Here is a 14,282-nt window from a genome sequence, read left to right on the forward strand (position 1 = left end):
CTCCCGCCCGGCCCCCAGCACGTGGGCTGAGCCCACCCCCGGGGGCTGAAGCAGCACTGACAGCTGGGGACAGGGGATGTGTGTCCCTCCCCTCCGTGCCCCTCTGTGTCGTGAACCGGTTCCCATCAGCGGGGTGTCCTCAGGCATCGCGTTTTGGGAACGGTGCGTGAATACGGGGTGGCTGTGTCACCCCCAGTTATGCCTTTCTGGCAGACCCCAGTGCAGTGCCCTCGAACAATTCAGGGAGCAGAATTTGGGGGGGTTTATGGGGCAGGGGGGCTCAGCCGTGGGGTGTGAAGCTGGAGCCTTCACTGAGCACTGGGGGGAACCTACCACCATTCACCCCATAATTTCTTTTTAGGGTATAACGGGTTTAAAATGCTGCTTTTTTGTCATTGATGCAGCCCCAAGATGGGAATGGGGTTCCCCCTACCCCAAAACAGCTTTGGGGGGGGGCAAAGGGGCTCGTTGGGTTTGTTGCTCCAGTGAGGCTTAATGAGCATGACCAGCATTGATCACGGGCAGGAGGATGGGAAGAATCAATTCCCAGCTTAATGAACAGAGGGGGAAAATTAAAACTTTTCATTTGGAAATGAAGGGGATCTTTTCCCTTACCCCAAAATGGGGTGGATGTGTGCTCCATTGGGTCCATCCCAAAGAAGGTGTGTCCCAGTGCTCCCACCATCCAGCCCTTTCCCAAGCAGCATCGCCTCCTTTTTCCCATCCAGCTGACCCCATGGATCACCCTGCTGCAAGCCACTGAGCATTTTGCAGCACCCCAAGTGTCCTGCATGACCCCAAGAAGCCTTAATCACCCCAAGCATCCTCTACTGCCCCGAGCATACTTCATCACCTCAAGCATCCTGTACCACTCTGAGCATCCTTCACTGACCCAAGCATCCTGTACCACTCTGAGCATCCTTCACTGCCCCAAGCATCCTGTACCACCCCAAGCATCCTTCACTGTCCCAAGCATCCTGTACCACCCCGAGCATCCTTCACTGCCCCAAGCATCCCATACCACCCAATCATCCTGCGCTGCCCTAAGAATCCATCATTGCCCCAAGCATCCTGCACGACCACAAGAATCCTTCATCACCTCGAGCATCCTAAACCATTCTGAGCGTCCTGCATGACCCCAAGCATCCCTCACTGCCCCGAGCATCCTTCACCACCCCACACTGGCAATTCAATAATCAAATCCGCAGCACCACTGAGATCATATCTCGGTAATTCCCCCTAACAACTCCCTGGGAAGGGCTGCATAGCAGAGCAAAACGGCTCCTTTTGTTTTCGCTTTGGCTCTGAAACAGCGTGCTCAATGTCCTGCCTGAGACCTCTGCTCTGTGCATGCCTGGGCGGGCATCAGAAGCCAGAAACCTATGGAACTGCTAAAAAGTGGCAGAGCTGCCTTGGGGGAGCCAGGGGAGAAGCACTCCCCGCTGTATTCGTGGCTGAGAGCTAATTTTTTTAAAATAACCCTATTGCTCAGACTTCCCTTAACCATCCAGGTTGCTGTGGTTTTTCATGAAGGGCTTTTTCACCAAACCAAGGTGAAGGGGAAGGGGATTGCAAGGGGACAGGCACCTTATCTCCTCTGGGGACAATTTTACAGTGGATCCCCCCCAGAGGAATCACCGTAGCCTGGTGAGAGGAAATTACCTCTAAGGCTGGATTTTAAGCTGGTGATTTGGATGGGGCTGAGCTGATTGCAAAAGACATCAGGTGACGATGCTCAGGGTCTTGCTAATTAACTTGGGGGTGGGGGGAGATGATTGCTGGGAGGGGTTGCCATCACACTAAGTGTGATGCCCATTTTGTGGCAATTCCAAGTCTAGCGTCTAAATCTCATGAGAGAAAGTAGGTTTAGGTTGGAGAGGATTCATCCCTTTTGTAGAACAGGGGCAGAATTAAGGCTCACTCTTTCCATCCTTTTGGGAGTCTGACACCTGGTAGGGTGAAGATGAACCTGATGAAGGATCCTTGCAACCCACGGGCACCATTTGTCCCCTCATCTAACCATGAGAAGACCCAACCATTGGGTTTCCATTGCTTCAGTGAGTTGGGTGAGCTCAGGAAAGACTCTGAGGGGCTGTGATGAGGATGGAAGAATCAGGACATCACCATCCAATCAGATGCATTGGGATTGGTCCTGTTTTTAGCAGGGCTTGGACCAGAGCTCCCCAGGAGATCTCATCCCACCTCCCCATGACTTCCTGAGCAAAGCAGGGGAGAAAGCAGCAGAGACCTGGAATGGGCTAGGAGGACACTTCTTAAACATGCAAATGTATACAACCATACATAACATACATAAGCAAATAAATTGGGGTTTGTTTCAGCCTCAGGAGATACAGGATGGGGTCATCTCCATGGGGTGGATGGGGTGGCTCTTGGATGGCGTGGAGACTGAAGAAATTTGTGACACCCCACCAGAAACTCTCCACCAATGTCCAGTCTGTTTTGTGGGTTGGTCTGGAGTCTTCATCCCTTCTCTAGCATTAGTTTTAGGGTCTCAAAGCATCAAACCTATACATGCAACAAAGACAAGTGACGTCTTCTGAGATCATACCATTTAATCTTCAGGGTTATTTTTACCCCAAAACTTCCGCACAACATCATCACAGCCCTTCCTCCTGGTTACTCCATACTCAATCCCACCATCCCCAAACGCCACAGCCACCACCAGCGCACACTCAGTGGGACCAACAAGGATTTGTGTCATCTTACTCCAAATTGCATTTTATGGAAAGCACAATTACACTCATTTTGCTGTTGCTCAAAGCGTGCAGCAGCTTCTTATTAGCTGCAGCCCATCACCTCCTGCCCACAGGGATGCCAGTGCTGGGATTTGGGTTTGGGGATGGATGGATGGATGGATGGATGGATGGATGGATGGATGGATGGACGGACGTGGGTTGCTGCTCTCCATTCATCTCCATTGGGAGGGCTGCAGCTGGTTTTTGGCTCTGGCGTTTGAGACAACAAAGAGACAAGGGGAGGATGGAGGATGCAAAAGCAATCCCATTTTCAGGGTGAGAAAGAAGTAGATCTGACACTGATTGTGCTTCAGCACATGACACACTGTCCCTTGTATGTCCACTCCATGCCAACAGTGGGTCACCATGCCTGAGCCTGGGATGAGCAGAGGAAACTGGCTTGTAAGCACCATATGCTGAAGTTTTTGGGGAAAACCTCTTGAATTTATGCAAATCTCTACCAGTGCTTCAGGGCAGGGAAGAAATTTTGTAGGGGAGGACTTCAGGAGGTGCTGTGGTGAGCATGGGTCCACATATACACACACACATGTATGGGTTCAGAGTCCAAAAAATGCTCAAATTCATCCCAGAGCTGCTCTGTTTATGCTCAAACTCAGGCTCAGGTTCCAAAAACCTCACAAATACAGCCCAAAATTGCCCTGTTTATTCTCAAATGCTGGGGCCAACACCCAAAGGACCAGGATAGGGGGCGTCAGAGCCACCTCCTCGTTTGATCCCCAACGTCAAGCTCCTTCCCATGAAACAAATCATCAGCCTGAAAATCCACACAGCATTTTTACAGTCATAAATGAAGAACCAGATCCTGCAGTGTTGAGGACCATGACCTGTCCTTGGGGCGGTGTCAGGATTTGGGGTCAGGATCAAGCTGTCGAGGCACAGACAATGCATTCCCCAATCAATAAATAACCATAAGGGATTTCTCTGCTCAGCATCCACAAAATTGCTCATCCCACGCAACGCTGCTCTCCCCATCCCACCCAGTGCTATCCCAAGGGCCATGAAACCCCAAACCCCAATGCTGGCATGTTGTGCTTTCTAAAAGAAAAAAACTGCTACGTCACTGTTGTCGTTGCACATAAAACTTCTGAGTCACCAGAGGGATGTGCAGTGTGTTTTAATAGAGTCCAAACTGCCCTGGTGGGTTCAGTGCTTAACAATCCCTCTGCTGGGATTTGACTTCAGTTATCTTTATTTATTTAGCTCGCTCCCTTAAAATAGAGAGTCAGAGAATGGTTTGAGTTGGAAGGGATCTTTAAAGGCCATCTGGCCCAACTCCTCTGCAATAAACAAGAGCACCAACAGCACTGGTCTCTGATGGGCACCTCTGGTCACTGATCTCCATCTGGCCATGGGGACACTGATCACCACTCTTTGGGGTCGATCTCACAACCAGTTCCTCATCCACTGTACCCATCAAATCCACATCTTTCCAGTCTAGAGTAGAGGAGGATGTGGGGGCAACGTCAGAGTCCTTACTGAAGTCCAGGTAATGACATCAGTGGCTCTTCCCTTGTCTGTTGACACAGTTACACCATCACATACACCACCTTACATTGTCACCACCTGAAGGCACTGCACATGGGCTGGAAATCAGCACAGGCCTTCCCTGAATGGCTCAGACTGGGGCTGCTGGGTGATGGAGGCAATGAAATCGTCCAAAATTTTGATGCAGCCTTCTCCCCCTCTTTCTGAGGCCAGCTTCTCTTGGGGGCTGCACCAGGACCGTGCTGCAGAGCCAGGAGGGCCGGTTCTCCCCAGAAATTCCCCAAAGAGAGGTTCTGCAGGGGAGACTCTGGGTCCCTCGGGGGCACTGGGGGGCTGGGGGACTCCTTCCAAGACTGCCTCGCACTGCAGGGGGCGAGCCGCGCGTTTTGCAGAGGTTTGTCTTTAACGGGCACCGGTAGCGCCGCAGAGGCCGCTGGGATTTGTAGTTTCTTCCGCAAAGCCCCATCATTACGCAGGCGCAGAACATCCCTGTCTGGGCTGCGGGTTGGCGAACTGCTCTCTGATTGGTCCGGGAGAGAGGCCGGACATCCCGTTTCTGTCTTGTGATTGGTCAAGCGGCGTCTCCTCCCTTCTGATTGGCCAGCGGAGGCTAATAGGCGGGGCGGCGGGGCGGCGGCGGGAATTGCGACGGCGGCGGTGAGGTGAGGAGAGAGGTGGGGGCGGGAGGGGATGGGATGGCGGTCTGAGGGGGAAAAGGGACGCAAAATGGGGCCGGGGGTCTGAGGGGATGGTGAGGGCCGGGAGGGGGGTAGGGGCGGTGGGGGCACTCGGGGCTGAGGAGGGCCTGGGCTGGAGGAGGAGCAGAGCTGCTGCTCTCGGGGCGCTGTGGTGGGGATGGGCTTGGGGAAAGGCCGAGGTTTGTATTGTGGTGGCACTGCTGAGGGCGCAGGAATGGGGTGGGAGAGGGTTGGGTGAGGTTTGAAAAAGGGGCCTGGAGGGGAGGGGAGAAGTGGGGGCTGGGAGGTGATAGGAGTTTTGTTGGGGTCTGGGCAGGGTTTGGGGTAGTAGGTGTAAAGGCTGAGGGTTGTGGGGATTGAGAGACGGATGTTTGGGGTGTGGGTGGAAAGCAGAGGAAGATTTGGTCGAGGGAGAAAGAGCAGAACTTGAGGTGGTGGTGAGGTGGGACAGAGATGAGATGGGTGGGAAAGGGAGTGGGGTTATGAGGGGGTAAGGCTGAAGGAAAGCTTGGAGAAGGGACCAAGAGAATCCCAGAGGCCCAAATAAAGAGTAATGTGGGGTATATGGACTGGGAGAGAGGAGTTGAGGTAGGACAGGCTGCTTGAAGTGAAGGGGAAACATGGCACGATATCATGGATGGGGCTGGAAGAGTGAGAGCTGGAGCAAAGGAGTGAAGGGTGCTTTTACACAGAGCAGGGTTTGCTGAGAATGAGGCCTTGGGGATGGGAAGATGTGGGACAGTGGCTGAGGAGGTTGAAAGGGGAGGTTTGGGTGAGCATAGGGAGGACATGCATAAGCAGGAGGGTGATGGGGTGCATTAGTGTGGGTTAGGGGGTGATCGCCAGGATAAGACTGGTCTTCAGGTGTGTGGGGGAGCTGAGCTGGTGGGGAGGGAACTTTGGGATGTGGGAAGAGCTAAAAAGTTGGAGATGAAGGACTTGAGGCTGGCATCTGGGCCTGGACTGGTAGCGAACATGCAGGGGGGCATTGCTTCCATTGATGGATCAGTTTGGTTACGTGGGGAAAAGTGAGGTTGAAAGATGTGTCAAACAGGAGAGTTTGGGCTTGCTTTTTTTCTTTTTCTTTAAAATCAATTCCGTTCAAGTCAGTTCAGCTGTTACCAAGGAGGTCTCCTCTTCCCTTTCCTTCCCTGCTCACTGAACGTGTCCACGTCGCCCTTTTTCTTTCTCACAAAACTTGCTCCACTGTGGATGGATCAATGTCACTTCCCATGTTGTTGTGTCCTACTGTGCAGTCAGGACTGTACTTGATAATGCCTTGTAGTTACCATGGATATTGGCTTCCTCTTAAAACCCTGCTCTGGCTGTCAGTCCTTGTGCAGCTGCAGTGTATAATGATGTACATACCTCTAAAATTGACTCCAGTTGGAAGTATTTGCTCATGATCGTTGGTGAGCTGCTAGGTTTGGGAGTTCTAAGCTTTTTATCCTCTTCTTTTCTAGGATTTTGCTGCAGGTGGCAACTGATTGTCATGACTTCAAACATTTCCCTCTGATTTGCTTGTTCACTGGGCCAAAGTGAGGGATGGCTGCAGAAGCCAAGTACAGCATTATTCGGGAAGTGGGCCGAGGGAACTATGGGGTGGTTTATGAGGCAATTGTTAACAAAACCAGAAGCAAAGTAGCTGTGAAAAGGATGCAATGCAACGTGCCTGAAAACGCAGAGCTGGCTTTGCAAGAGTTCTGGGCCCTGCAAAGCATCCAGAGGCAGCATGAAAATGTGATCCAGTTGGAGGAGTGTATCCTGCAGAACGGCCAAGTCTTTCAGCCCATTAGTCACCATTACAGGAAGTCAGACAGCCACTTGCTGCTGATTGAGACCTGTCTGAAAGGGCGGAGGTGCATGGACCCCAGATCGGCCTGCTTTCTGTGGTTTGTGATGGAGTTCTGTGATGGTGGCAACATGAATGAGTACCTGCTGTCCCGCAGCCCAGATGCCCAGCTGAATAACAGTTTCATGCAGCAGCTCAGCAGCGCTGTGGCTTTCCTGCACAGGAACCAGATTGTGCACAGAGACCTGAAAGCGGACAATATTTTGATCTCTCATAAACGTGGGAATCCCATAGTAAAGGTAAGGGAATAAAATTTGGCTGTAACGAGTTTGTGATCTGCATGCTTAGGCATTACATGCTGGGGAACGGGCTTTGGTAAATGTTATGATATGCTCTACTTTGTAGCCTGTAATAAATGTATTCAGAACATCTGACGTCACGTGTGGGCTGGCTTTCAGGAGACTTGGAAGGACATTTAGATCACGATGGCATATGTCTGTAACACACTTCTTGTGCTGCTGAGGGTTGCAGTTTAGGATTGTCTTGCTTCTGCACGCTAGATAATCACAGAGATCACGATCAGCCAAAGATGAAGCAATATTTTCTCTTCCCTTAAACTTTAAGAACATACCGTCCTGTTACAACAGCTAATGCTTCCAATATTGCTGCCTCGAGCACATGTTGATGTTCAGGGAGGTGGGGAGTTCGTGTGGGTTGATGCCCTGACTGAGGTAAAGATAGCCAGCTGCACTTCTGGTAGCACCAAACTAAAACTCTGTTACGTTTCTCTAAAAAGCAGCTGTAAACATGGGAGCCAGCTTGCTGCTCAGCTTTCAGTCCCAAGAGCTCCTGTAGCTGGACATAAAATAATAGCTCAGTGCATTGCAGATAATTTATGTCTTGACCACTTAGATCAATAGTAGTATTTATACCTCGACCTGGAGAGCCATCAGGGGATGTTTAAATCAATGTCATCTTAATCACTGGATAATAACAGTAAAGGAAGAGACTCGGTGTGTTCACATGGGAACAGTAAGAGCTACTTTTCCCATAGCTGCAGGTTGGAGATATGTTAATGCCCAATTAGATTTCATCAGAATGAGCTTCTCAGAAAGATAACAACCAGACATTGGGTGTCTTCATCCTAGGGAGAAAAGCAAACAACAGGGAAGGAGTGGGGAGTGGGCACCTCACATAGAATACCAGCTCTCTGTAACCCTAAGCTTGCCATCTGATAGCTGTTAGTGACATGGTGGATTTCGGAGTGGAATTTTATTGAGCTGCTGTTTGTAAGTGCTTTTATGAAGTTGGTGTTTGCGAGTAGCTGCTATTTCTTCTCATCCTGTGTTGCAGGTGGCAGATTTTGGCCTCAGCAAGGTGTGTCGGGGGAAAGGGAATGTGAACCAGCACCGCTTCTCCTCTGCGTGTGGGTCAAACTTCTACATGGCTCCAGAAGTGTGGGAGGGTCACTACACAGCCAAGGCTGATGTGTTTGCCCTTGGGATCATTTTTTGGGCTATGGTGGAGAGAATCACCTTCCGAGATGGAGATACTGAGAAGGAATTGCTTGGTAAGAATCAGTGCTGTCCTGTTGCTCGTAGATGTTCTGTAGGGATCCTCTGGGAGGTTTCTACCAGTCACACTTTAGCACGTGGCTCTTGTCAGGGATTTGCACAAATCTTGCATTAATTTCCCACAAGTGCAGAGCAGTCTCCCTTTCCTCAAGGCGACAGGATCACTTGGCTCCTTGGAACATCCTTCCAGTGCTTCAAGTTGTAAACTTGGAAAGGATGTTTAGATGAGCTTTGCTGCTCTCTGCCTGAGTTTCTTGTGCTTAGAGATGCAAAATCTCACAGGGATGACTCGTCCAATGGCCCTCCTCTATCCACCTCCTTCCAAATCCCCACATATATGCACGCTTGAAATACTTTGTACCAAATGATTTCAGAGAAGTATATTGCAGTGGAAAATCCATCTCGAGAGGAGAGGATGCCAGTCATGCACATTAGCATAATAATTCAAGACATCTATCCAGTCCCTGAGATCATAGAATACCTCTCTGTCTTTTAAGTGCTTAAATTCTTAACGTGAAAGGAATTTCTGTGCAGAATCTTTGAGAAGATTTTTGTGCTGCTCCTTTACATTTTTTTTTAATGGGCTCAATTCTAATTGTACTATTTATTTCTTTTCAAAATGCCAAACACTGATAAATGTTTTAGTTCCTGCCTACAAAAACAAGCAAATGGTTGCAGCTGAGACCGAAGCACGAACAGATTTCATTAAAATAGCAACCCGCCAACCTGAGATAAGGAGTTTGTGTGGCCAACCTTTTTCTATACACAGACAGGTCACCGCCTTTGAAACATTTATTCTTTGCTTGGTGCAGGGGCAGAACAGCTTGAGTGAGCAAAGCTGTTTTTGCTGTCTGTTTTGGAAGTCGGTTAATCATTTTCAACAACCGGTGAAATTATTTAGATTACCGGGAGTAAATTTACATTTCCCTTCCTTAATCTTGCTGAGGAGAAGTTGGCTAACGGTAAATGGCATATGCTGTCATTTTAATTGAAAATTATTTGACTTACTGAGCAAATAAGTTTCATGTTTAACTCTTTCAAATCACCCGAGCCAAGCACAGCCTGCTTCCTTCCCTCTCCTACAGCTTCCAGGTCTGCTATGGGGATGAAAGAGCAGAAAATAGAGGAGGTTCATTTTGGTAAATGCTTGGCAAGCGTGCCATGCTGAGATTTGTTTCCACCCGTGGTTATGCACACAGCACACAGTAACGTCTTGATTACTTTTGGACAGTTAAAGCTTGTTCCAATAACAGCCTCTTGCTGTGTTTGCCTTGGCAGTCATTTCTAATAAGTGATCTTTTTGGTAATCTTTCAGATGTTTTGTTTCCCAGGCTGTCTGTCTGTACTGTACAAGGCAGTGCTTTGTGTAGGCTTTTCCTGTATAAGCTGACTCCTCCTCACCTGTATTCAGGAACTTACATCTGCCAAGGCAAGGAGCTTATTCCTCTTGGGGAAGCATTGCTGGAGAATCCCAACCTGAAGTTACAGATTCCTCTGAAGAACAAGAAGTCCATGCCAGATGATCTCTGCAAGCTCCTGCACGATATGCTGGCTTTTAACCCAAAGAAAAGATTGGACTCCTTCCAGCTGGAAGTCCGAATCAGGCAAATCTCCTACGGCAAGAAGTGCCAACGCTCCCTCTCATAGAGACAAAGGGCACTCAGGTTAGTGTCTCTGCCAAGCTCCTCTCTGCCTGGTGTGAGCAGACAGGGGACTTGTCATTGGCCTTATGGTCAAAGCCCTTCTAAATCGAACGTGACCTGCAGCAGTTGGGAAAACTTGGCACTAGATAGATGTGGTCCAACTAGGAGAAAAAAATGTTTGGTTGAATTACTTCTAACAAAGAAACTTTTGCCTCTTTAGTGGTGTGTGTTCAGGGAATTGGCTGCACTGAGCTGTGTCTGAGCCAGCCTGTCTTTTACCCTAAATCCCAACAGTTTCCATAAATGATTTGTTATCAGTCCAGCATTTACCTGTGCTGGTTCATTTCTCAATACATTTGGTAACTAAATAAAATCCAAAGTGAGCAAAAGGTCAGAGTTGCAGCACATTTGTAGCTGTGCAGCTTATGTATGTTCAAGTATAATAGCAATTGTCAGATTAAAGGCATTTTGCAATTGACATGGCCCTTTGCAATACGGATATTGTAGAATCCTAGAGTGGCCTGGGTTGAAAAGGACCACAATGCTCATCTGGTTCCAACCCCCTGCTATGTGCAGGGTCATCAACCAGCAGACCAGGCTGCCCAGAGCCACATCCAGCCTGGCCCTGAATACCTCCAGGGATGGGGCATCCACAACCTCCTTAGCAACCTGTTCCAGTGAAATGTTTCTGATCATTTTTGTGCTCTTGACCACATGCCAGACTTGTCCTCCAGCACAAAGTGTTTTTTCCTTCCCAGGTGTTTACCCATTCTGAACAACTTTACAGGGAACGGTGGTAACCTCAGTAGCGTTTTCTATGGCAGGCAGACTTCCCATCCAAGGTTTGTTGGTTCCAACAAGGCTGGCTCCTCCATCTCTGCTACGTGCAATTATCTTCTGCACTACCTGCAGATGAATCTCTCAGGTCCTTGTAAAGCACATCAGCTTTTACTATCTAATTTGGAAGTCTTCCTCCTGATGTGTTCCAGAATCACTTCTTTCATATCTGTATTCATCTTCTTATAATTACTTTGTATCCTGAAGCCCTTTCTGACTTGAGTTGTTTCAAATCAATAACGGTTTGGGTTACAGCAGTGATCTTTGTTCATGGCTGCATGACCTATATTTTCGATTACCCACTTTCATCCCCTCTCAGTTAGAAGAAACAGTGAATGACCCCAAATATTTCTCTGTCCTTTCTTACAGTCAGAATACCTCCAGCTTTGTGTCATTGGTTCACTTCCTATTGTGCTGAGGATGGTTGTGAAAGCACTTCATTAACAAGTTTGTTGCCAGTGCCAATCTTGATAAAGCTCTGCTCTAGCCTCTTCATTTCTGAATTATCCATTTCAGTTTTCCCTTGGGCCTGGTTAACTGCCTTACGTTTTCCTCTTTACTAATTGCAGTCCTCTCCTGTTTATCTAATGCTGCCTTGTGGTGCTACAGCAAATGCTTCGCTGAAATCTCTGAGGACAAGACCAGCACTACTTGGTACCTAAGGAGATAGGTTTTGTTGCTGAAAACCACTTAATTAATCTCCAGTTCTGGGGAGTCCCACCTGCACCAGGAGGCCTGGCACTGCCACAGCAGTGGAGCCACTAGTTGGCAGGGCAGCCCTGAAGTGGTTAGGCTGCTAAAGACGAATATGTAAGAACAAATCAAAGTGGTTCCAGCAGCACAGCGTCAGGTTTCCTGCTGTTCATTCTCCTCTGATCTTTCCAGTTTCATAGGTAGGCATGGTTCAGAAGAAAATGGGCTGCACAGTCAGGAGGTGTAACTGAAAAGCCATATCAGTTTGCTCAAAGCTCTTAGTTTATTTTCATAGAATCATAGAATGGCCAGGGTTGGAAGGGACCTTGAGGATCATGAATCCCCAACCCCCCTGCCACATGCAGGGCCACCAACCTCCCCATTTAATACCAGCCCAGGTTGCCCAGGGCCCCATCCAACCTGGCCTTGAACACCTCTAGGGATGAGGCTTCACAACCTTTCTGGGCAGCTGTTCCAGTACCTCACCACTCACACAGTAAAGAACTTCCCCCTGACATCTAACCTAAATCTTCCATCCTTCAATTTATAACCATTTCCCTTTGTCCTGCAGTTATCTACCCTTTCAAAGAGTTGATTCCCCTCCTGTTTGTAGGCTCCCTTTAGGTACTGAAAGGCTGCAATGAGGTCACCCCACAGCCTTCTTTTCTCCAGGCTGAACAAGCCCAGCTCCCTCAGCCTGTCTTTGTAGGGGAGGTGCTCCAGTCCCCTGATCATCTTCGTGGCCCTCCTCTGGACCCTCTCCAACAGCTCCCTGTCTTTCTTGAACTGGGGGCCCCAGATCTGGACACAGTACTGCAGATGGGGCCTCATGAAGACAGAATAGAGAGGGACAATCACCTCCCTGTCCCTGCTGGCCACCCCTCTTCTGATGGAATTTTCTGACTAGGCAGGAAGTTACCTGATTACCTACCATAGCTCTGGGCATGGATTCTGAGTTAATGCAGCAGTGGCATAGTGTTATGCCACACAACACCATTCTTAAGCCATTGAAATGCTTTTGGTTGCTATGTTAGTATGGACTGGAAGTTAAAACCAACTTGCTTCCCAAAAATGGAGCTGTCCTAAATGTTCTTAGACACTAGCTCATGGGTGCATCAGTCCAGAAAACAGATCTATTTCATGTTTCATATCCTCCTTCCCTTAACTTAGCACAGAAGCTGCAGTGGGGTTTTTCATATTGCAAAATCTAGTTGCTTCTGAATAAACTCTCACATGGGGAAGCATGGATCAAATTAGGCCTGACTTTTCCAAAGGGCCATGGGAAGGTGTAGGGCATCTCAGAGTGATGTGAATAACCTGAAACTCTACATGAGTCTTGTTCTATGAATTTAAAGACAAGGAAATGGGTATGGCCCATCATCTGAGGAGTCTTTATCTTAAATAATGCTGAGAACTGGTGTTGTGTACCTGCCCTGTGCTGCTCCCTGAACGTGTGCTATCGCTACTGAGGCAGGATGGTGGACCTGGGGACCTTTGGGCTGGGCTGCTCTTCCTGCCAAGGGGGGTGTTTGCAACTTTGGCTTGTTTCATTTGTAGGTGTTGTGTCCCACTGTGCTCTGGAGGCCTCATAGATGGTGAACAATTGATATCCTTTGGAATGATGGTGAGAGATGGATACAGAAACCTTGCTGCCTTCCAGTTTCCCCCAGACGGTTTTATTTAAATGGACAGTAACTTTATTTATTTGTACAGTAATTTTAAGAGAACTACAAAATTTTTATTTCTATGCAAGCTTTCCTTTTTTAACACGTGTTCTTTAATGCAGCAAGTGGCATAGGTGAAACTCTGGTAAGATCTGGGATGATCTTACCTGTTTGGCTACACATGGCACAGGGGTTTCTGAAGTGGTTTCCTTTAAGAGAACCCTCATCCATCCTTCTGCTGCCACTCTGTGCCTGCCCTGTTGGAGGACCCAAGGAAACGGGCACAAATGGTCTCAAGACTGTCACCTCTGCCCTGCTGCGTGTTGACTAGCTCTCAGCCCTGGCTTCGTGCTGATAATGCTACGTTGCTTGTCCTTGGCACAGAAGACAGGAGTTGTCTTTGCAAGATTTAATTGGAGCTGTGTGTGTGATTCCTCATGTTGCTGGGCCACGTAACTGAGTGATGGCTGTGGGATGAGCTGGCACAGCGCTTGGTGTCTGCTCTGAAAAGTTTGAACAGAAACAAAAATGTATTTTCCTCACTTTTGAATATTCTTGCTTAGATTAACTAAAATGCTTTCTTAAAATAAATACAAAGAATGTTAAAGATGCCAACTCTTGATTAGAACGTATGCGTCACTAACACTTAAAGTAGTTTAAGGAATCATGCTTCCTGCTGTGTTAGCTGCTTGTGCCAGCTGTTCTTACAAGAGAAATGAAAAGGACTGAACTGGAATCTTGGCAGGTAAATGGGGACTCTAATTTGTACCCTGTTTGAAAAGTATTTTTATGAGTCTGTAAACCACTGCTGATCTTTTCTTTTCTTAAGAAGCTGGGAGCCCCTGAATGCTTCCTTCTGTACTCCTCTGTTGTGCGAAGCTGAAATAGTGTCCTTCAGGGACAGCTTCCCCCTCTAGGAAAGGACCAAACTGCCCAAAGAGAGGTGACTTGGTGAGCCTCTTTGCAACGTAGCAGACCTTGGCTAGCTGTATATTTCTCCCTCATGTGAGATTGTGACTGCAGTAGAGAAGGCTTCTTGTAAGCAGTGTCAGAAGCCTAATTCATGGAGAGGATCTTTCCTCCTGCAATGTCTTTGTCCAGAGGCTGTGCTGCCCTTCT

General features: G+C 48.4%; 1 protein-coding gene across 3 annotated transcripts; it reads left to right on the forward strand.

Moving 5' to 3' along the window:
* Positions 1 to 4,867: 4,867 nt before the first annotated feature.
* Positions 4,868 to 13,770, forward strand: LOC116235612 (serine/threonine-protein kinase PDIK1L-like). Of its 3 annotated transcripts, none has more exons than XM_031603860.2 (5): positions 4,868 to 4,924; positions 6,424 to 7,051; positions 8,106 to 8,322; positions 9,738 to 9,990; positions 13,057 to 13,770. In XM_031603860.2, the coding sequence occupies exons 2-4, from the start codon at positions 6,506 to 6,508 to the stop codon at positions 9,971 to 9,973; spliced, it is 999 nt and encodes a 332-aa protein (XP_031459720.1). In that variant the 5' UTR covers positions 4,868 to 4,924; positions 6,424 to 6,505; the 3' UTR covers positions 9,974 to 9,990; positions 13,057 to 13,770. The 3 variants fall into 3 exon arrangements, with proteins under 3 accessions (XP_031459720.1, XP_089992688.1, XP_089992687.1); XM_090136562.1 differs by lacking the exon at positions 4,868 to 4,924 and adding an exon at positions 5,045 to 5,139; XM_090136561.1 differs by lacking the exon at positions 4,868 to 4,924 and adding an exon at positions 5,229 to 5,824.
* Positions 13,771 to 14,282: the final 512 nt, after the last annotated feature.

This window comes from Phasianus colchicus, chromosome 2 (genome assembly GCF_987193195.1).
Source record: "Phasianus colchicus chromosome 2, bPhaCol1.hap1.1, whole genome shotgun sequence".
NCBI lineage: Eukaryota > Metazoa > Chordata > Aves > Galliformes > Phasianidae > Phasianus > Phasianus colchicus.

Coding starts and splice junctions, on each gene's coding strand:
- LOC116235612 (XM_031603860.2), top strand. CDS start 6,506: ATGGCTGCAGAAGCCAAGTACAGCATTATTCGGGAAGTGGGCCGAGGG. Junction 7,052..8,105: donor GTGGGAATCCCATAGTAAAG/GTAAGGGAATAA, acceptor CCTGTGTTGCAG/GTGGCAGATTTTGGCCTCAG. Junction 8,323..9,737: donor TACTGAGAAGGAATTGCTTG/GTAAGAATCAGT, acceptor ACCTGTATTCAG/GAACTTACATCTGCCAAGGC.